The sequence below is a fragment of the Schistocerca piceifrons genome, chromosome 2 (assembly GCF_021461385.2).
Source record: "Schistocerca piceifrons isolate TAMUIC-IGC-003096 chromosome 2, iqSchPice1.1, whole genome shotgun sequence".
Lineage (NCBI taxonomy): Eukaryota > Metazoa > Arthropoda > Insecta > Orthoptera > Acrididae > Schistocerca > Schistocerca piceifrons.
Genome location: NC_060139.1, coordinates 664,714,607 through 664,739,166, shown reverse-complemented (window position 1 = coordinate 664,739,166; position 24,560 = coordinate 664,714,607). Strand labels below are relative to the sequence as shown.

Genomic DNA, 24,560 nt, shown 5'->3' with positions numbered 1-24,560 from the left:
GTCCAGCACCTCGCTGCTGCTAGGGTCACAGTTTCGAATCCTGCCTAGGGCATGGATGTGTGTGACGTCCTTAGGTTAAGTCCCATAGTGCTCAGAGCCATGTGAACCAAAGTAAAGTCCATAGGTTCCTGTGCCTACAGAAAAGTAGCTCTAAACATCGTGTACACAACTAAATCTGACAGCGAGACTAAACAGGAAAAATAATATAAATAAAACTTAGACATATTGCACCACACTGTGCTGAGCGGTACCACGCAATCTAGCCTAAGTGCCACAGTCTCACTCACCGAAACCAACTCTCTCACCAAAATGTAGTATTGAACGTGGACGAACACTTTCCGTCATAACGTATCGGAAACTGTTACAAGCCCCTGAGCTCAGGTGCTGTAATATGTAAAAACGACCGAGAGACAAGGTTTCGTAGAGAGGGTTGACTGACGTGAAAGCGTGGAGAGAGACACCGGCAAGTGTGTCATTGACTTTAGTGCATCGAAGGCGGCGTGCGTGCATCGGCCAGTGCCAATGTCAATGGAAATCCGCTGCATTGGCGTCCGACCGCCCAGACTTGCAGACATAGCGCTAAGGGGCCACCGCGCCTGTTGGCTGCGCCGGTAGCCCAGGAAACGGCTGACTGCTCCCTCTAGTGCAGCTCGAGGACCTCACGCAGAGAGACGAAGGGAAACAGCCGACCGCCTTCGTTTGTAGTGAGGTTTAACACCTACAGCCGTCCGCCCAGGGCATCTCAGTCAGTGACCGCAGACAGCTCTACACCCACGAAGCCGCGAGTGGTGGCACTGATTAATACTTTCTCAGGCAAGGTAACAGAGGACGTTACAGTTTTCGTTAAGGATTTAGTGACGCTGCCGGTTCGTATTGGTGGTCAGATGAAGTAACACAGTATGGTCCTAGATTGCGTTTGTCGGTGGACACCAAAGCACGCATAAGGTACCTACCACGAGACAGTGAGAAAAGCACATACTTTCCAGGAGTGGGTTGTGCCAGCGGCATCAAAATCAGAACAGTGCGCGATTTTTTCGGGAGAGATTAAGTACATTGTCAATGCAGCGCAACGAGTCTGTGGAAGCATTCTCATACAGAATCCGTAAGTTAAGTGTAAAGACGAATGTGTGGGACCCAGAATGCAGACGTTAATAGGGTACTGTTAAAGGAGGCGGAGTTTTTTTTTTGTAAGGTATACCCGCTGAAATGTCATGGAGGGTACGGATGGAAAACACAGAGGACTTAGAGTCAGCTCTTAGGTTTCCAACACTTGTAGAGGATGTGGATATGGGCAGAACGCAGAGAGTGGTCCACCACATATTTGCCTCTGAAGTCAAATGTTACAGATGTGGTCGGGAGGGACATGTTACGGAAGCTGTGTAAGCAACCAGAGTTCTATGCATATGGGATAGTGGGCCACCGGACATTTGAGTGTGGAGGTAGGAAGGGTGGGAAGGTCCGGCAAGGGAAGCAGCCGTTAAATGCAAACGGCAGTACTCCAACTTTCGGAAGGCAGTCCCGATAGACCGTAATACCGCACAAGTTTGTGCACAGACGGAATTCAGTCCAGTGGGATTAGTAGGAGGCAGGGAACGAGATTCTTGGTGGACTCTGGTGCGAATGTGTCCGTTATCAGTATGGACCTCGCTGGAAAGAGAGCACTAGGGCCACCACGGTATAGCTTAAGTGATGTTGGCGGTAAGACGGTGGTATTATTGCGTACGGCAGTACTGTAGTTTTCGATTGGGAACGCATGTAGATGTTGTTGTGCGTAGGCGAAGGTTATTCAGTGATTAACTGACTACATTTTCTCGACAAACATCATGCTAAGATTGATCTTTTGTAAAGCACAGTGGAACTCAGTGAGACTTTATTTCGACTGGGGAACACTGGCAACCGAGGCAATAGCCCAAGGTTCACCTGGCGTGGGGGTGAGACTAACTAAACCGAGTACGTTTTCAGTAAAGATCGTCCAATAAGATGAAATGCCAGCAGGTACGGGAAAGATAGTGTAAGTTTCAGGGGATTCCGATTTGCAGAGGGAAACATTATATGTGGTTCAACCCCTCTTAAGCAATGAAGAGTTGGACAGCTCGTATTGTTTTATCCGCAGGATTTTGGCGTATGAGAAGGAAAGTAATGGAGAACAGATGATTTCCATTAGTGTAGATAACTCTGCCGGATGGTAGGTGTCTGTGTCAAAGGATGCAATAATAGCCACTCCGGAAGATGAGGACTTCGGAAGGTCGAGCCTAGGGAAATCTCTCAAGCAAACCCTCGATACGGAAGTGTTACGAGGGAACGTTTGAAGGGCAGTGATCACATGGCTAAGGAGAAAGTGATGAGGTGTAATGATTTATTATGTCCAAACGAAGGGTTGGAGTCAGTCCCACTGACGCAATATCACGTACCGACAGGGAATAGCGCTCTAAATAAATAAGATTTTGCAATCGATACTACCTTACTTGAAGAGAAAAAAGCTTATATACTGAGCTATAAGTTCGTTATTAATTTATTCTATTCTCTTTCATCACGTTGATTACATGTTTTTGAATCGTGTTGTAACTGATTTTCAAGTTACTTTTTAACTTTCTGTACCCAAGTTGTTGATGAAGTTTAGCTGTACATTAGACTATCGATACAATGTTATCAGCAAAACAAACATGCTGGTTCATTTTCAAAATGACATGAGGTGCAGGGGTAACGGTTGCACCTATATAAAACAATTACTTTATCTTACAAAGAAATATATTTTATTGAGTCACTTCTCTTACGCATATCACCCACTGGCTGTCTTCGAAGGAGTCTACATTAACCAGAATAAACACTCAGAAAATGTCTATACAGGGAAACGATACTAATACACACACATTCAAATATACCACGAACCCATTACGATACAAAGAAAGTCGTAGTTACTGATGAAACAAGCGCAGACCCAAAGAATGGGGCAAGCCGTGACCAACACTGAAAGAATTTCCCATTGAAGTTGGCATCACTGTAGAAAACTCTATCAGAAAAATGAATATGATCTCAAGATGAAGACATAACAATGTGTAATGCAGAATAATAAAGAAAATAAATGAATATGGCACACGAAATACCGAAAGAATATGAGCGAATGAGGCATTAATCGTGGCTTGCATATGGCGGAAAATTTCTACAGTTCTTCTTTGAAAGAACCGAAATTATGATGGGCTTTATCCAAAAGTTTTCTTTCAAACGACAGTTCGAAGTCATACACAGACTGATCAAGGACAATCACGTCAATGGCGACTAACGTTTGATGAGTGCGGTCGGTGGCGACACTGAGGTTTAATAAAGGTGATTTTCAGACCTGAGAACCATTTTTAAAAAGCAAGTAACTGATGCCGGTCACAAGAAGTTGTTTTAAAGTAGCTTGCGTCGTTATTTAACAGCCCTAAATGCGAAAATACTTAGCCCTCCTGAGTAATCTTCAACACTAACACTGTATGTTTCTTTGCCAAGAAGTATGAGTCTCTGTCACAAAGTACTGCTGTCCGGATATGGACCAGACAAGGGATAGTTTCTGCACGTAGGTCTACTAAGTTTTACAAGGACTTTTTGATACCTTATGATCAAATAAAACTTCAGCCAAAAGTGACTGGTTTGTTCACATTTGGGTCATAAATTAGACTTGCATGAACATAACTTCGGAAAGAGACAGAATATTCTCACTACGCCACTACACAACGAAATCGAAACTGCTACCGGACTCTTTCATTTAATGCTCAGCGTTTTGTAGATCATTTAAGTGAAATCACGATTTAATGCTATTTGTGCTCTTTACGTAAGAAGTTATTCTATCTGCAAGTCATATAATTCATTAGTACCCTTACCCTCGCAATAATATCTGCTTATCACAGATTGTTGTTATCTCAACGGCCTTCATTTTCTCATAAGCTACTCAGAAACACTTGTATGGAAGATTATGATAAAGTAAGGTGCTCTGCCCCTTACTCGGAATGAATCCAACTTCGGATTGGGTCAGCGACCTCACTGCTGAGTTGTGGGCGTTTAACGACCTACTGTCATCCTGATAGTGACGAACTGTGTGATAAGTTCGCACCCTACTAACCCACATTCGGTACAGCAACGCTGCTCCCACAGGAGGATTACTTTGTTCATATTTCTCTGTGGATTACCATAGCATGTTTTAATTCTTATCATTACTCACTGGTTCCTTACGTGTTGAAGGTAGTATCTAAGTGGAGAGAGACCAAGGATTAGTCGATTTGTAGCCTACTCACACAAACGTTTCCAGTATAAGGTAGAAATCTAGGTCAGAGGTCCGACGTGCAATTTTAATCCACCATAGATTTTCCTGGCTTAACTCGGTGGCTGAGTGGTTAATTGCCAAACTATGGATCCAAAGTTTGCAGTCGATCAGTGGTCAGCGCTGTACGTTTTATTCGACAAATTGTTTGAAAAGTTCGCACATTACTAACCATTTTCAGTGTGGCAACACTGCTCCCACCAGAAGCATTGCTTTTGGCTTCAGATTTTCTCTCTGGATAATTTAATGTGACAAATTCCTAGTGGTTCATGCTAACACCACAAGTTAAGGTAATTGTGTAAACGTGGGATATTCGAGTCAGTTAGTGATGTCTTGTGCATGATCTACAGTGCGTGTACTTACATATCTGTAGAAACATTTCTACTTCAATTATTTTAATTTCTTGTCGTTTTTACAAGCTCTGTTGTAGGACTGAACTTGAGCAATGTAATAGTGATGCCATAATGTGTCGACTATTTTTGGTAGGTGATAAATTAGGCTAGCTAAGCAAATGCAGTGATCAAGTTTTGGGCCATAAATTGTAGTAATTTGGATAAAGCTAACAGCATATGGTGGCCTTTTGTTTACTTAAGGGATCCAGCCAAGTTACTGGTTTGTTTACATTTTGGTCATAAATTAGACTTACATGAACGTAACGTACGAGCACTATGAGTGGTTTGTTTACATAAGGAGAACAATGGGTCCATTGACACAGAAACTGCTCTACCCTACCCCTCTCGTTAATGAAGTTGATTGTTTGTGCAGAACTAGCGTAGTGTGTCCTGAATGTCTACAAGGAAAGGTGTTTCACTGGCACCCGTGTAACTGATGTAGGAAACATGGTAATAGAAAGATCATAACGTACAGGGGCAGAACGGTGTAATTCACGTCACAAGTGTTATTGTGATGTTTTGGTGGTGCCTTTTGTACCATGTTTTCACCCAGCCATTGAAGCCATCATGAAGAACGAGGAAGTATATTTTTAAAAATTGTCTGTCACCAAGTGTTGTGAGATGACAAGAGCAGTGTTCGCAGGGCTGCATGCACACTCTCGATAGGTGTGTTAAATCGCCCAATCTTAATTCCATAGTCAATGTTTGGGACTGTGTAGAACAACATCCTTACAATAACCTAGCTCTGTCGGATATAATCATCAATGATTCAGCTGAGTTCAGCAGTCCTGAAGCAGCTTATGCACGATCTTCTTTGGCCTGTTGCACCATTAGCGAGGCTAGAGGTGGTGTTAGACAGAATTAGTATGATGTCTGCTCGAGTTGTTTGATTTTTTGTCCCGTGTCCTTACTTCTTCATGACTTCACTGATACTAAATATTTACTTTTCAAGTTAAATTATGTGCTTCTCATAGCTCTTCACTGTATTGAATACCAGAGCGCGTTATGTATTACTTTTATTCTGAATCTTAAACTAGGCTACCATAAACCCAAAGGCTGATTTGAACAGCACAGTGATTTACTAGGAGTAGTTCTACTTCCACCTAAGACTAAATTACCTAGACAGTTATAAGGGAACCTTTAATTAAGACCATCACCACCAGGACAGAACAGGAAAAATAAAGATGTCGTTATTTAAAACAAGCAAAGAATGTGTGTTGTCCACCCAAAGCCTGCCCCAGTGCAACTTGTCTATTAGTCACTGAGTTTATTCCCAGAAAGAGGTATATTCAACATTTCATCATCCTGACATATTTTTCCGTAGTGAGAACTGTACGGTAACCGATTTCATTATGGCTGTACTATGTACTAAAATTCGTCATTCTCTCATGGCAGACTGATCGTGGGCAGCTGGATGTCACACCACATACGCCATCATATTCTCTTGTTACAGGGTGGGTGTGGTGGGTGTATATAAAGAGGCTATCTACACATTGTGTAAACACAGTAGGGTCTATAATACTTGACATACAAGCTTAGATACTACAAATAACGCTCCCACCTCGTTTTACAATGCACAGAAGCATACATTTTTTCCTCAGTTGCAATAGGGCTTTTATATCTCCTCAGATTGCTTTCCAGGATTTCTCTCACTGTAGCATTGTCCTTCTCATGGAAGAGAAAAGTCAACAATTGTACTTATCTCTAGTAATTTGCTCGTTTGTGTGGCGGTCAGAGATACAGACTACCCCTACTCAGAGCCGTTGGGTTCATTTTCTGTAGTGTTTCGGTAGGTATTTGCAATTTCGTTTTTACAATTTGTTGCTGGTGTCATCCCAAAGAAAAACTGATAATCACATCTTTCATGCAACTCCTAGTGTCGTTTAAGGTTCCTGTTACGAACAAAATGATTTTACAGACCTATATGACAAAGCAGTCCCAAATTAGACTTATGCGATATTTGTGGAATGATTATGTTTTAATGTAATACTAAAAGGCGAAGTATAGCCGCAGAGGAAAATGCAACACATGATCTTAGACAATAACACTGAACTATCCATGTCAGTTAAGTACCAAATCAGACTGGATGTGTAATAGAAACGTCATCCAGTCCAATAAGAGTATATGCTCTAGTCATTTGTGCATTATATAGGAACTTAGAACACTGCCATATGGTACTGCATTTCCCTACATTCTTCTCATTAATAAATGTCCTATAAATGTTAGAGTCTTCATGACATACAACAAATGGATCTTCATGGTTTTGAAATGCAAATTGTTTGCTGTCATCAGCAGTTATGTATCTGTAATTGTTACTTTACAATTTGGCAATTTTTCCAACTATGTGCCTATCCATCACTATTCTTCTTTAGTGGTAACCTTTTCCCACAACTAAAAAATTGGCATGTTCCTACGACTTCTGCATGACATGACTATTAAGAATTGCATTTGCATGTGATAATAACCACCCCACTAGATATGCTTTCCCTCATTTATGTTTCAAAATGCTAACACTGCTGTAATGACCAGAGATTTAAAATCTCACTGGTGTACTATGACAAGTAACCTGTATTGTTTTTGTAGGACCTTAAATAGGATTCTATGGAAGAAAGGTAATTCCGAGACGATTCAGTCCCTATGTGGTAAATCAGATGTGCAATACCTGTATAACGAATTCAAATAACTTACAGCAGTGCACCAATGGAGGGAACACAAATTGAACCTTGAGATGGAGCTGGTCAGCCAAAATGGTCACGTAATCCTTGCTAGTTATTCGAGATATCACGATATGGCTGCCCAAATCATCACTGAGCCCCCATCATGTTTCACCTTTGGCAGCAAGCATATGCCAGATGAAAACTTCCATTGTCCCATAGTCAAAAATTTTGGCTTAGGCACCATGTTTTCCTGTTACATGCATTTGCATCACTTATGTGTAGTTTTGGAATTCCAGTTCGTCCTGCAGTTTTGAAGCTGTCATCCTCTTACTTTTTGTTACAATCCTCTTCAATGATCATCTGTCACAATCACTCAACACACACTTCCATCCACATTGTCACTTAAAAGATGATGGATTTCCGAATTATCTATATGCAGTATAAATATTCGGTATTCGGTACAGAGCCTCTTGGAACCTTTATGGTATCTTTGTTATGGAAACATCCACCATATAAGCACCAACAACTTGGCCATCCTCAGAAGCTCTATAGTCTGATATACTGCACTCACCACCACACAGAACACTGTTCTGACCATGACTGACCGTGCCGTTTGGTTGGTCGGATATAAAAGTGGCATCTGTGGTCTTGGCAGGCATCTAATATTCAAACAAGCATTTTTTGCGGTGTTTGCATATTTCCATACTTTTGTCCAACCCCTGTAACTTAAGAGCGATATCTCTGTTTCTCCCCCCCCCCTCTTTCTCTCTCGTTGTTTTTTTATTTTTATTTTTTTATTTTTTATGGAGGCTATGACCAAGTGACTGGCTTGTCTCAGAAATCGTTCCATATCGCTCCACCCTACTACTCACAAGATGGTCACGGGTTCACAAATGCAGTAGGCCCTTTCTGTCACATTGACACATCGACCCACAGTACTGCACACTTCCATACAACTGACTGGCACACAAACTCCACTTCATTACCATGACTTAACTAAGAGATGGAGGGTAGCACTTATTGTCTGCCCCGATAGCTGAGTGGTCAGCGAGGCGGTCTGTCACGCGAAGGGGCCTGGGTTCGATTTCCGGCTGCTTCGGAGATTTTTCTCTGTTCAGGGACTGGGTGTTGTCCTCATTATCATTTCATCATCAACAGTGGAAGGCAAAGGGAAACCACCACTGGAATCACTTCCCTAGACGCTCATGCGGTGGATCTCTCTGACGACGCTTCCCCCATGACAAGACCTGCCGTAAAGCAGAACACAAAGCTTTTGTTATCATTTAGACGTTGTGATACTCACCACTTTCAGGTTCTAAGTCAATGCCTTAAATGGTGCAGGCTGTTATACCACATACATTAGTATCTGCTCGCAGTAATCATTTCTATTGTGATCATTCGCCGATATGCAACATTTTGACTCTAGTTAAATGTCATCGTCGCTATGTTTCTTCAGTGATAACTAGCCTGCCTACTATGTCACAGAGAAAATAAGATACCTCCAATTTAGACAGAAGTGAAGACCCCACTCATGTTTGTGTATTTCAGGTCAACAAAGTGAGCATTGCGAAAGATGGAAGACTGAAGTTTCTTGAGCCTTCAAATAATGGGAAATGTGAAACAACAGGTAGGTACCTAATAGTAATACCTAAAGGTAAGATATATATTTCTTTGAGAAAACAGTTACCGTTGACTTGAGTCACTTCTATTTCCATCTTTTCATTGCGTCACGGGAACCACAATGTGGACCAGGAATGCTAACATGCATCAGCAAAAACACAAAAATTAATTTTTAAACTTTTTTTAGGTCATGATTAAAACTTTATGATGAGACCTATTGTAGAAGAATCAAACTGAGGTTAATTGGAACAGAAAGTAAAAGTGGTAATTTGTACAAATGCGGGATACTGAGGAAAGGATAAAAAAATATTGGTGAGATTCATCTTTATGGATGTTTTTCATTAATACGCTGTTATTGGGTAATCCTGTCAGTTGTTTATTATTGATATTTAATACGCATGGTCGATTTGGAATTTATAAACTTGATCTTGAGAGGTGCTTTTGGCAGCTCAGTAATATTAACGGTGAAATAGAGGGCGATCCAAAAAGCAATTACATCTAAAATCTGTAGTGCTACTGTAGCCGTAAAATATGGTGCACTGAAGAAATGGCCTATTCTCTGCTTGCAGTAGGCTACTGGTTTTCGGATTGGTTACGCTTAGGATCACTTTCTGTACTTTCATGTTTCTGTTGAGTTGCACTGCCACAAGCACTTTAGTAGAAGAAGGTCTATAATTTCGAAATAGTTAATAAAATAGAATCAACGAAATATCTGAAGGTGTTATCCAATAAGAGGTGAAATAAATCATTATAACACATCGAAAGTGGAACTATCCAAGGAAACAGATTTTAATAGGAGCAGTAAATGGCTATGTGTAGGAGATTTGCTAATTTTGATCTAATTGCACTTCATTTTTTCGTGACTAATTTTTGGTTCGCAGCCCCACCCTCAAGCGCTTCTTGATGTACACTATCAAGTTGTGGGGAAAAGAAATGAAAATGCAAAGAAACGAAATGAAAACAAAATGCAGCTATACAACTGCTGTTTCAAAAAGAAATAATTTATCGACAATGAACACAGAAATAGAATTCTGCATCCAAAACAGTGAAGCACGCGGAAATAGGTTGCTCAGAATCAGAACACTAAACCCTAAGTGTTGTATGTGATCACACTTGCTGCCACATAGACACCACATTGATGTGACATATGTCAGAATACGTGTTGTTGGTCACTATGGCTCATTAGAGATAAGGACGATTTATAGTTCAATGACGTTGTTCCTTAACCAAATTCAAGCCTCTCCTGCCCCAACTATGAATAACAGTGGCATAGGATTTATTATTTGAGAAGAATTTTACGAAAGCAACTAAAAACTGAGTAGTGCATTGTAAAAGATATATTTTTTTACTTCATTTGTAAATCGCAAGTGGGACTTCTGAATCCTGTCAGAAGATATTCATCGTTTCTGATCGGGTTATTTACTTACTGAATCAGTAATATCTGTTTACATTAATTAAAGGAATACGAAACCACAGTGTAAACATCAAATCATTTACAATAATGTACTTTTATGTCATCAGAGCTCAAGCTCTTATGACTACGGTGCGACAGTCCGTCGCTGTCTTCTGTCCTCTGTTTTATGTCTATAGAAAGTGAATGGGAGTTTTAAGTACTGTCGGGCAGGGAAGGGTTAAGCGTACTTATCTTTCTTTTTAAAGTGGTGATCGGTATCGCAATCCCCCTCCCCCTCGCCTTTCCCTCACTCTCCCCCCCTCCCCCTCCTCACACTACTGTCTAGTGTACAGAGCCTATGTACGCAACCAACAGTAAACACTTTCGCCTCGAGACGAGCAACCGTGGTTTTCTGTGATTATGTAGTGTTGGTGCTGAAGGGATATCCGCTGCTAAAGACAGATACCACCATTGCAGAGGCATCTTGGTCCTCTGCTGAGGTCGTACAGATTGTGGAGCGCGGTTGTGCTGTGGATAATGGACTGGAGTTGCATTCCGGAGGAGAGAGATTTAAATTCTGTGTTCGGGCTTCCAGGGTCAAGTATTCCGTTATTTTCCTAAATTGGCTGAGCAGAATTTCTTGTCCAGTCAGAGATTGTGTTGTGAATTCAACTACCTAGTTGCTGACGTTGTGTAAGACGCTCATGTTCCTCGTTTCGGTATAGGTCGACGGCAGAGATTTTAAATAACAGGCTTACGCAGAGCTTAGGCGAACTCAGCTAATGTTGAGCCTACTCTCAGTGGTTAAATATTCTATCTTTTGGTACAGAGACAAAATGCATGTTAATGGTCTGTTTGACTTGTAATGACGTGGTTATTTGAGTGAAATATCGAAGCCGTATGTCTGCTATTTGCAACTGCTGTGACATTTATTGTTTGTATATCCTTCCTGTCGCTGTCAAAAGGTTCAAATGGCTCTGAGCACTATGGGACTTAACATCTGAGGTCATCAGTCCCCTAGAACAGAACTACTTAAACCTAATTAACCTAAGGACATCACACACATCCATATCCGAGGCAGATATCCGAGGCAGGATTCGAACCTGCGATAGTAGCGGTCGCGCGGTTCCAAACTGAAGCGCCTATAACCGCTCGGCTACTTCGGCCGGTCTCTCACTGTCATTCATTCACAGATGAAGTGTATATCTGACACTAATATTATACAAAAAAGCTATTTGAATATAATAAGGATAATCAGAATAAAAGAAACAGATCACAATTGTTCGTACTAATTGCTATTATAACCGATTTTGATCTGTAAATAAAAAAAAAAAAAAAAAAAAAAAAAAAAACTAATTAAGAAAATGTATCGGAAAGATGTGAGAGTCGGTGCACCAAAATTGAAAATTATAGAATTTAGTGGCGTCATAATCACCTCAGTAAGAGCATATCAATGTTGCTTGTGAAAACAATGCTAATCACTGTAAAATTTTACATCAGAATATTGTAATGTTATTAAGTCTGCCAGTGTTATGCTGTCTGACTTTACAACGAGTAGTTGCAGAATAATGAAGACTTACGTATATTTTACTAATAAGGTAGGTGACTTCTGGGTACTTGCTGTGGTTGGCAATATGTAATATATAAATGATATCTGATGACGAAATTATCTCTGCTGGTCGGGTGACAGTGACAAAGGTGATGATGGATTAAGTTGGCACTGAGCCTGAAGACATCACGACACACATAAAGGCGCCAACGCGGCTGAAAGATTGATGATTTGCTTTGAATGCAAGTTGTACACAACTTCGACTGAATTACGCTAGTAAAACATCTGTGTGACGCTTTTGCACATAAACGACTTACGATTGTTGCTCGAAACAAAGTTAGTTGTTGTTTCAGTGAATAATAATTCGTATCTTTACGTAACAAAAAAAGATTGTTAATGGCCTTTGACTTACTTCATACAATATTTTTCTGAATTTCCGGTTTTTTGATATTCCAGGTGGCCTATTGGCCCCACCTGTTCCTGATGAAAGAGGTTCCAGTGATGTAAGAATCGAGAGCCTTACCGTTATTTCCATGTCACTGTTTTGACAAGTTAAATCCTCCCATACAAGATTTCACTCCCGTTGTTCTAGAACACTAGGAGTGACGTAACTTTGAAAGAAAAACGTCTGAGGAGTTCAGGGACATTTACTTGCTTTGTAGGCGTTCCCTATCTCAGCAGATACGAAGAGACAAGCAGCCAGATCAATGTCCACTCGACAGTACGGAGCGCTTGCGAGATGCAGACATGCACTGCCTGATAAGATGCAGTCCACTGACCCACATGTGACCAGGCCACAGCCGCAGCGCCTGAGCGTAATGTGACGGCCGACGGGAGTGGAAGTACCGACGTAAATGTCCACATTAGGACGAGTCATTTAATCTCAGTCTACAATACAAAGTTATAAGCCTTAAGATTAGTAATAGGGAATGTCTGTGCACTGCAGGTATTTACGACACGTGTGCACTGGTAACGACGGCACTTCAAAAATTGTTCAAATGGTTCTGAGCACTTTGGGACCTAACTTCTGAGGTCTTAAGTCCCTTAGGATTTAGAACCACTTAAACCTAAGTAACCTAAGGACATCACACACACCCATGCCCGAGGCAGGATTCGAACCTGCGACCGTAACAGTCGCACGGTTCCAGACTGTAGCGCCTAGAACCGCTCGGCCACTCCAGCCAACGACGGCACTTCACCATAGGGCGATTTTATTGTTGGTACGCTTAGCAAAAAGTTGGTCGGAATTTAAGCTGCAGACAATATTAGTATATGTGATTCATAATAATCAATATCCTTTCCATAAGAATAGTCGCATTACAGGTACAAAATGGTTCAAATGCCTCTGAGCACTATGGGTCGTAACTTCTGAGGTCATCAGTCCCCTAGAACTTAGAACTACTTAAACCTAACTAACCTAAGGGCATCACACGCATCCATGCGCAATGCAGGATACGAACCTGCGACCGTAGGGGCCGTGCGGTTCCAGACTGTAGCGCCTAGAACCGCTCGGTCACTCCGGCCGGCACAGGTACAAGTTCAAACGAAATTTAGTTGTAAGATCTCCTTAAGGGGTGTTATATGGAAGGTTCATGGGAGAATGAAGGTAAAAGTATATGTAAGCTGCCACATACGTATGCGATTCCATAATTCTACTTCTGTTTCAGTTATAAGCAATTTGATCAGAGTTCAGCCGGCCGAGGTGGCCGAGTGGTTATAGGCACTACATTCTAGAACCGTGCGACCGCTACGGTAGCAGGTTCGAATCCTGCCTCGGGCATGGATGTGTGTGATGTCCTTAGGATAGTTATGTTTAAGTAGTTCTAAGTTCTATGGGACTGATGACCTCAGAAGTTACGACCCACAGTGCTCAGAGCCATTTGAACCATTTTCAAACGGAGTTTGTAATATGACTGTTTCTGTCTTAAGCAATACAAACAGTGGTTACCGTTTATTTCCAAGAAGGAGTGATAGGAACTGGGTAGCAAGAAGAACGTTGGAAATTATAATGACATCTATTGAATGTAAATGTAATATTCCGTATCCTTCCAGAATGTACAAAAGAAGAGAAAAACATATTAAATCAACGAAAGCACTCTGATCTAAAGAGATATGCCATAAAATTCTTAAGCAATATGCAACACACGGTAAAACTACTCGCTCCAGATGCTCAAGGAAAACTTGAAGTACAAGAATGTGATTAAGTGGCCTATTATGCTACGTCTGTCGGAAAAATACTCACTATGTATCTCAGGGACATGGAAAATGTCCGAGCCACTATATGCAAAACAGCTTCAGTGATTCGACATTTGAAGGGGCAACCCATCGGTAAATTTGAAAGTAAACTTCTACATGTCATAAAATCAAAACTGGACTCACATAAGATACAGTCCGTGTAGTTTTCAGACAGAGGAGCAACACAAAATCGATCAGTTCAACCCACAGTTTATAGAAGAATGGCTAGCAAAACATACTCTACGTATCGTCTAGAGATCAGAAATTTGTTTAAGAACTGCAAACAGTATCCTTTCTATAGCGTACAGAGAGAAAGGGACAGTATAATAGCATTTATTCACTTTGACGAGTATGCAACTGAACTTACAGCCATGTGACTCATCACACACACAAAAAAAAAACCACAATTTACTGCTTATTCCCAAGAAGCATGCTTCATTGCATCGCTGATTACACCCTAGTAGTCAGTGAAACCATGTATCAGAGTCTCTCAACTGTCAAGGGTAAACTGAACGTCAAAACAGTATAATTGAGCCACACATTCCTACAATTTATGCAGTAATACCCAAGATATTCGATCAACACTTTATCTGGAGGTTTATTTTACCATCGGCGACCAAAACCATTCTCAAGAGCCCTTTATCCACTGTGAACGCAAGTGATGGAATACCTCCGAACAGCGCGTCGAATTTCGTTTTGCCCAGCGTTCTGCAGCAACTCGACGTGATACGCACTCGGCAAGTCATTGGACGATCCATGCATAAATACTGAGCCATGCTGCCTCTATAGCCGTCCATACACGCGAGAGATTGCCACTGCAGGATTTTGTACAACAAGTGACCACTCAATTTTGTTCGTTAAATATTCATCTGGGTGTCAAATCATTCGCTCGAACCATCCAGAACGTTCTTCAAAGCAATCGCGAACAATTGTGGGCCAGTGATATGTCGTATGGTCATCAATAAAAATTCCATTGTTGTTTGGGAACATGAAATGGTCTCCAGGTGGTCGAACATAATCATTTCCAGCAAATGGTCGGCTCAGCTCGACCAGTGGACCCATTCTGTTCCATGTAAATACCACCACCTTGAACAGTGCCTTGTTGGCAACTTGGGTCTGTAGTTTCCTGGGGTCTGCGCCACAGTCGAACCCTACCATCAGCTTTTAACAACTGAACTCGGGACTCATCTGACTAGGCCACGGTTTTCCAGTCGTCTAGGGTCCAACTGACAAGTCCACGAGTCCAGGAGAGGTGCTGGAGTGATGTCGTGCTGTTAGCAAAGGCACTTGCGTCAGTCATTTTCTGCCATAGCCCACTAACGCCAAATTTCGCCACACTGTATTAACGTATACGTCCGTCGTACGTCTCACATTGATTCCTCCTGTTACTTCATGCAGTGTTGCTTGCCTGTTATCACTGGCAGCTCTAAGCAGACGCCGCTGTTCTCGGTCATCAAGAGAATGCCGTCGGCTACTGAGTTGTCTGTGGTGAGAGAAAATGCTGAAATGTGGTATTCTCGGTGCACTCTTGACACTCTGGGTCTTGGATATTGAATATGCTAACAATTTGCGAAATGCGATTGTCCCATGTGTCTAGCTTCAACTACAATTCCGCGTTCAAAGCCTGTTAATTTCCGTCGTGCGGTCATAATCACGTCGGACAGCTTTTCACATGAATCATGTAAGTGCAAATGACAGCTCCGCCAATGCACTGCCTCTTTATACCTTACGTATGTCATCTATATATGTACATATTGCTATCCAGTTATCCAAAGCATTCGAAGCAGTCCTTGATAAACGACTTTATATAGGAATCATACATGATTTCGCTTTATGACACCACCTTTAGACACCCTCTGAAGATGTTACCAGCTTTTACAGGATTGTCACCGAATCTGCGCACCTTCACTCGAGTTGAGTGTCCAGGTGTCCTGATACCCTGGCGTCCTTCGCTAGATAGTCACGCTAATATACCGCTAGGTCTTTCTCCCCAACGGTTCCTTTTCTGCAAGTTACAACTTGTTGAAATGCTCATTACCAGTTAAAACGCGCCTTTTTCGGAAGGCAGATGGGCAAAAGCTGAGTTTGTCGTGTCTGAGGAAACCAAAGAAAGACCACGTTTGGCGACACTGTCAGTGGGAGGATGCTTGATGTTGCACATGCAATTACTTGATTGGCTAATTTGAAAGGCAATTAACGTATCAAATTTTTTCCTTACAATTATTTCTCAACACAGTCTACCCTGTAGTACACTTACAAACTTTTCAGACTGTTTCTAATCACCCTGTATATCAGTGGCCAGTCTTCTGACTGGTTTGTTGGTATCCACAAAGAAGTCCTTTCCTATGCCAACCTCCTCATCTTGAAGTAGCACTTACACTCATCGCCCTTCTCTACTTGTTTGACATAGTCCGGTCTGTCTTGCTCTACAGTATTTTCTTTCTACAGTTTCCATACCTACCATGGAAGTTATTCCCTGATGTCGTAACACGTGTCCTATCATTCTGGCCCCTCGTCTTTTCAGTGTTTTCCACATATTCGTTTCCTCGCCCCTTCGGTGGAACCCCTATCATTTCTTACTGTTAACTAAATTTTCAAAGTGGTTCTCTAACTAATTATCTCGAACGCTTCGATTCGCCTCATCTCCGGTTTCTCCCCGCTATACAATTAATTTCGAAACGAATCTGAGTTTCCTAAATTTCACCTTCCTTATTTTGAAATCTAGTAGACGTCTCTTTGTGAGGAATGCCCTCTTTGCTTGTATCAGACAGCTTCTTATATCCTCTTTGCTTCGACCGTCATACGTAATTTTGCATACAAGAAGGTAGAAGTCCTTCACAACGTCTACTTCGTACTCCTCAGTTTTGTCGATAAGTTTACCACTGTTATTTGTCCTACAGCTCATTAGCATTTTCTTTGTGCGGTTTATCCTGATTCCACATTCCGTGTACATTTGTGTGTTAATTTCATCGACAGGTCCTGTAATTCATCCTCAGTTTCAATGATGATAGTAATGTTGTCAGCGAATCTTATCACAGAACAAAGGGTGTCGAATACACTTTTCAGAAGTAGTGAAAGGTTAGTGGGACATCTCATAAGATATCGATCAGAAGGTAAATTGAGAATGGAAGGAGGAGGCAGTGGGATGACCAGGTGAAAATTTGCATGTGTAAAAATGGCATCTACCATTTTGTGTTCATTAGGTGTGAAGTGACTGAAGTATTAGGACAACTCATGCGGCGACGCGGGATGCCAAAAGACTGTCGCATGGCAGAGGGCCCACTGATCGTTACTCTTCGCCGCGCTGTCAGCGAATAAGTCGGAAAACTGAGAAATGACACTGTACGAACTGCACGCTCTGTTTACACCGAGTAGCACCGATGGAGAGATGATTAAGTAGTAGAACAGGAAGTGTTTAAGACGCATAGTTCCTGACTTCACCGAGTAGACACATTGTGCACAACGCTTAGGTATCCTGTACTTCTACAAGACGCTGGTTACAGCACTAGATATTGTGTTTCGCAGAACTATTCGTATACGTTGGTGACGATGAAAGTAAAATGTCTTCGCCAGTCTCAGAACCTCGGTTTTTTCACATCTAAACCAAGCTGGATCATTACTGTCTTTTATCACCTTATATAAGATATGTGGATTTAGATTTCACGTTAATACTGTACTTGCGTCATGTTAACCGAAATAGATTTTTCTGCTCGGCTTCCTCCAAATTTTGTACAATCGTATATTGTGAAGAGAAGCTGACTAATAGATCTTTACAGCAGCTGGTGTATCCATAACTGGAGCTAAGCCTGAAGTCTATAATAGTCTCCAATGTCAGACCATTGGTGGAAGACCAACAAGAAAATCTTAGAAGTACTTTGCTTATGAAAAGTCAATGAACGGATCAAGACCTTCTATTAAACCTCTCATTTTGATGTATTTAGACGTAATGTTTCTACCACTATGTGATAGGTTTAGTGCCTCAGAAACTCACAAATGAGGAATATTGAATTAACTACCGTCGATTTTGAAAAACAAAAATGAAATGTAAGGATCGTATGACATTAATGGCCAGGAATCCCCGTCTGGGACCGTTCGGCCCCCAGATGGAAGTCTCTTCAGCTGACACTCCAATGGGCGACTTGGCGCGTCGTTGACGCTGAAATGATGAGGAGGACAATATAACACGCAGTCCCCGAACGGAGAAAGTCTCCGACTCAGCTGGGAATCGAATCCGGCCCTGCTGCGTGTCACTCAGACGTGCAGACTGCTCAGATAAGGTGGCGGACATTGGAAAACACTTAAAAATATTCAGTGCTCACTCCTTCTACGTTTTACATGCAGTAAGCTGCGATATTACCCTGTCAACTCTCACAATTATCAGAATCTATCCACCTATCCACAACATGGCAGAGTTACTGAGCAGTTTTCTTGGCACTGGCAAACTTTCTAAGACGAGTGACTTTCTCTTGAAGTGATACTGGTGAGATATTTGCACAGGATGTCTTAGAAATCAGTGTGGTATGTTACTAAAGGTCAAGGAACTCCTGGGATAAAGCAGTTTCACTGACAGCAGTACTCAGTGGACTCATTCGGACTACGAATAGGCAGATAACATCTTTTAGATTAGATCTGCGAATTACACCATCGTCTTATACACTATTTTCGCTGTTGCATGAACTTGAAGAGCCCGTAATCGGAAGAAGTCAATGTATCTTCCAAGGACAGAAATTATCAACCTATTACCCAACAGATAAACCTACAGTACGATTATTATATATACGAGCAAGCGCATATTGGAAGCATCAGTCACAGGCACAGAATCTCCAGCGCGCTACTTGCTTACCAGGTAAGTGAACGTACTTCGTCATCGAACCATTATGTCTTTATTGGTCGCTTAAGCATGGCTTATTATGATGACTTCAGAGTGACAGACAGACACTGAGTCTCTTTTAGGGAACTCGTGTAAATTCATTACGTGTTATTCTTGTGTGGTCTCAGATTGTCTATAGAAACTGACACAGCATTACCAACCATTAATCAGATACTCAGCGTTTAGGAAAATTTAGTATAATGCACTCTGCTCTTTACGTTAGCAGTCACATGAAAAGTATCAGGAATGGTTCCACAAACTATGGTGTAACACAGCCCAATCAAAAGTAGCTGAAAAAGCAAAATAGCTCTTCATACTACGTCTGAGACGTGGTCGGCGAGCGTTCACTAACTCGCTTTGAACAAGAATTGGGGAAGAAGCCGACCGTGGTGTTTTCAATGGCTCCTTTCACCTGCAATACGCAGTTTTTCTGTGTATGTCCCAATTTCGATCTCGTAATAAAAAAAATGCGTTCTTCTTGGATACGCTAAATCGTTAGAGGCAAATGATGACAAGGTTCATACAACTCGGTTACGCCCAGTTTCTTACCCCACTCTTTGGCAACTACGCTACTGTGACATATTTAATGACGTCTTCGTCCATGAGATATCAAATCCTAATCTGTCTTGTTCTTGCAACAATACATTTTAAATGGTTCCAGATTCTGCCTTTTGTAATTTATCAATGAAACACTTTTCAATTCAACATGATGTTGTGCTTGTAGCCTTCTTTGTTGAGAAATTTGTTCCTCAAATGAATGGCACTATTTGATACCAGAAAATACCTTTCGTTGAAGTGAGTGTAGTTCCACTGCAATAATCTACTATCGACGGCCCCTTTCTTTCATTGCATCTTAAAGTACGATATTTGAGTGAGTTCTTCTGGGAGTCAATGGAGTGTTAGTAAGTCGTTACTCTGCTGTTTGCAATTATCTTCATAATTCTGCATAGTCTAAATCGAAATGATATGATAAGTAGGTAGTTTACATGGAATACCAGTTATTCTAAATCTGTTTCATTTTCGATATGAGAGATTCTGTTGTCTGCAGAGCTGTGTTACCTATTTGCCTCCAGACTTTTCTTGTAGTGAAAGTTTGCTTAACTTACTTCATTGTGTTACCAGCACAGATGTCAAACAGCAGTGCCGATGAGCTATGCCCCTGCTTACAACCAGTGAGGCCACAAGGGGTTAAAACATAACACTTGTTCTGAGGAGGAGTAGCTTCTAAATCACTTGAGACTTATCCTGATATAGCATTTAACGCAAAACAAGTACAGTTTCTATGAATGCTGTTTTCGTCCACATCCTTATCCAACTGCACACGTGATCTGACTCGGCTAGTCATGAAGTCAGTGAAATATGACATAGCAAATTTTCCTTTCAATCATATTCTCTTCTTTGCAGAATCTTGATGTCTTGTGTTACCACTTCGGCCAATACAACGTCCATTTGAATTTTCTATTCTCTTATGAAAATATTTGTCTGTTGTATCGCAGTTCATAGAAGTTAAATATTAATGATATACAATAGCCTAGTGGATGCTAGAAGATTTTGAAATATAGTACCTTGGCAGAATTCTGTAGATTACATTGACATGCCTTACAACTAGTAAAGAGTACGAAGACAAGATACAAAGAACTTCGTGGTACAATTTGACGGAAAGAGAGTTTGTCAGATAGGACACATCCTGTAGCATCTTGGAATAGTCGATTTGGCAATGGGTGGAAGTCTGTAGCCCAAAAATTGGAGAGCACATCTTTGTTGTAGCAAGTGGGTTCAAATGGGTGTACTGTAGTTTACAGAAGTTATTCAGAGATGAAGATACTTTTACCGACTTGGCTAACACCTAAGTGTTCTTTGGGTTGACTGTCACATCAAGAGCAATGTGGATTAGTAGTGAAGATTATGTTTTACTTCCAGGTACCTGAGCGAAACACCAGCAGACATGGTGCTAGAAATAGTGGAGAACGAACCCCATCCTGACTGGGCCTGCAGCAATTTCCTGGTCAGAGCCTTCAAACAGGCAGGCTTCGATGTGGTAGAGGACAGCATCCAGGTGAAGAACGCCTGCAGCGGCGGGGGTGGCTTCATGAGCGAGACACTGCTGCTGCGGGGGCGGACACTCGACGGAGACGTGGCCAGCCTTGTGGTGAAGGTGTCTCTGCAAAGAGGCGGGGACGGCGCGCTCAGCTCCGACGGGCTGTTCCGGAGGGAGAGCGCGCTGTACACGAGGACTCTGCCCGCTGCGGAGGCGGCGCTGAAGGCTGCTGAGGGTGGCGCGTGGCGGCCGCTGTGGCCTGCCTGCCCGGGCGTGTTCGGCGGCGGGGGCGGCTGCCTGCTGCTGGAGGACGTGGTGGCCGCGGGCTTCCGCAAGGCCTCCAGTGCCACCTCGGCTCGCGGGCTGGATCTGGAGCACTGTCTGGTCGCCATGCGTGGGCTGGCACGCTTTCACGCTGCCACCACGAGAAATTCGCTCCAGGACGCCCTAGTCGAACCCCTGCTACGAGAGTCCGTCTCTTTTGGCTCCAGCCAGATCCCACTGCTTCAGTCGCAGACCAAGACAACCGTCCTCAAGATGGCTCAAATACTCAACCGCTATCCGTGGTTCCGGCAGTATAAGGACAAGTTCTTACAATTTGCGGACACTTTGCTGCTGCGAGCTGTTGACGCCGTTAGCAGCTGCGACAACAAACTCACTGTCATGCTGCATGGGGACTTTCAGAAGAACAATATGATGTTCCAGTACTCGAAAGAAGAGCTTGAAGTCATATTCTACGATTATCAGGTAATAATCAAATTTACTTATGCTGCAACCCATCTGATAATTCTGATAATGTACTACGCTTATCCTAAAAGTTCTAAGTTAATTATGCAAATGTCAGCTTCCCTGTGGTGTCTAGGAGATCCAAGTTAACATGCTGTTTAGTAGGGCTTTTGTAATACTAAATTAGTAGGTCTGAATATACAGTTCTCAACACTTCTTTACTTTCCTTCTCATATTTCTTTACTGGGCTGTATGATAACTAGAAATCTTCTCTGTCTTCCTTGGTACTGAGAAAGAGACATGAATTGCTGATGATCTTTACTTTCTCAATTTTGTTATCCATATATGCAATAATTAATTTTGCCTCTCATTTGGGGCACCAGTCTGACACATTTTGAGTTCTTGTCATCTCTCAGAACTTCAGAGACTGCACTAGTGTAAAAATATTAAGTAAGATTCCCAATCGCAATTCATTTACGTTCTGATGTAGTTACCAGATGTCAGCTGTTATGACCGGGGTCTTGTGGTGTTACGTAGCAACATTGGGCAATGGCTGTGCATCTGATCTGGTATCTTAGTGTGATCGTGATCACAATAACAAAAACTCATTTTTTCAGTCGATCGTAAATGGAATAAACTGTACTGCTGCTTTTTATTTTTGACAAAATATTGCTGACATCATTTAATGCTCTCTGTACTAATCCAACCCAACGGTTTCTTGGCTTTTCCACTGTGATGGAGATGTCCATTCTTTGGGGGAGTTTCTAGGGAACTCCATTTCGTATGCCTCACACCAACGACAGAATGCGGAAAACCGTTTAAAAAAAATCTACACTCTTCTCTGGAACTGTTTAATTACCTCCCATGTTTCTGCACCCAAAAGAGAGATTATTGTTCTGGGGTCTGTCTCACTTCACATGTTTTTTGTAATTCTGTGAAGACTGGCCGGCCGAAGTGGCCGTGCGGTTAAAGGCGCTGCAGTCTGGAACCGCAAGCCCGCTATGGTCGCAGGATCGAATCCTGCCTCGGGCATGGATGTTTGTGATGTCCTTAGGTTGGTTAGGTTTAACTAGTTCTAAGTTCTAGGGGACCAATGACCTCAGCAGTTGAGTCCCATAGTGCTCAGAACCATTTGAACCATTTGTGAAGACTGCTTGTGCCCGTGTGACTTCTTCAGTGGAATTCATATTCGAGCCAAACAGACTACAAATCCCTCTTCTGGCCATCCTGATTTGCATTTCCTGAGGTTTCCCCATATTATTTCAGGTCCATGTTGGGACAGATCCTAAAACAGACAAGGCTTACTTCCCTTGAGCTTCATCAAACATCGGAACTGACAGTTAGGTCATAATGACACTGTTGTTGTGATATTAAATTGTGTCCCTTCATACATTCAATTGCGGATGTGAACAGACCATAGCAGGAAAAATAAAGTGGTGGTCACGGTGCAGACTCTAGGTGCGAGTGCAGCGACCCATATTTATTTGTCGAGAGTTGGAATGCAAAAGATCCTGGAGAGTGTATACTGGGAAATGTTCCTCATGTTATTATGTTCTTCTTATTTCCGTATTTGAAACGCCTCGCTGCCATACAGATGCTTGTATCTTGTGGCGGTCAGTGATTAATTCATTACTGTTGGATTTTTCAGGGAGCCCATATCGGATCTCCAGCGGAGGACCTGCAGTACTTTCTGCACACGAGCACCAGCCTGGAGGTGCTGCAGCGGCACATGGACCTGCTGCTGTCCGAGTACCACAGCACCCTGCAGCACACGTTGCGAGCCCTGGGGCTGCAGCAACAGGCAGACGCCTACCCGCTAGAGCAGCTGAGGAGAGAGATGGAGCAGCTGGCACCAGTAGGGGTCTTCTGCACCTACAACCTGCTGCCTGTCATGCTCAACCTAGAGGCAGTCGATTTCGACCTCGATACATCGTCACCCAACTATGCAGCCAATGTGGACAAGTTGTTACAGAAATGCTACACAAATCCTGAGTATTTGTCCTTTGCCGAGTACTTGGCGCCAGTTTTTGAGAAGAACTGTCTTCTAGAAAGTTGAGTCTCATCATTAATATCCCAAGGACAAAGAGAGCTGAAACAAAACATCAGCGTATTGTAAATATTCGCAAAGTTCTGACTTCAATAAAGAAATTTATGAGAATTTTGAGAGTGTGACTGGTTTCTTTATTTTTGGTCGACATTATTTCTAAAATAGTCCCTCGTCATCAATGGTTTCTGTATTGTTTGAAGACTTCGTTGCACCAGAAGGAAAATTTACCTGTCAACTAATGAAGAAATGCTCTGTAATGCAATATACTATATTACCTTTAAAATTCAATGCAAGAAATTTTCACAGCTATTTTCAGTTGTATTTACTACTTGCGTCTTTTGTGGTGGCTTTTGTGTTCTGTTATCGTTGTAGCTGGAATCATGCAAAAGTTAACAAAATCTTTAGATTTTCCACTTAATTTGGATTCTTATTAACTGTCACAAGAAATGTATAGATAATGTGACACCTGCTGGCTATTCATGCTGTGGTTTGGTTACGAATTAGTTACAATTTTCAAGATATCGTGGTTTGTTCTGCCAGAAAAATAACGTCAAAGCACACTAATTTCTCCAACGGCCTCCGTAGGAGGACTACACAGTCAGTGCATTCCAGCTGAAGCGCATTCTTTTTATCCTCAAACTGGATGATTAAGACAATACTTCCACCAATATGGCACACACTGCCTAATAAAAAAAAAATTGCATAGAAGAGGAAGAGGAAACGAAATGCAACTCCG

At 42.0% G+C, this 24,560-nt stretch overlaps 1 protein-coding gene across 1 annotated transcript; it reads left to right on the top strand.

Moving 5' to 3' along the window:
• Window positions 1-21,102: 21,102 nt before the first annotated feature.
• Window positions 21,103-23,833, top strand: LOC124775726. The gene is made up of 2 exons (XM_047250553.1): window positions 21,103-21,798; window positions 23,426-23,833. The coding sequence occupies exons 1-2, from the start codon at window positions 21,103-21,105 to the stop codon at window positions 23,831-23,833; spliced, it is 1,104 nt and encodes a 367-aa protein (XP_047106509.1).
• The last annotated feature ends 727 nt before the right edge of the window (window positions 23,834-24,560 follow it).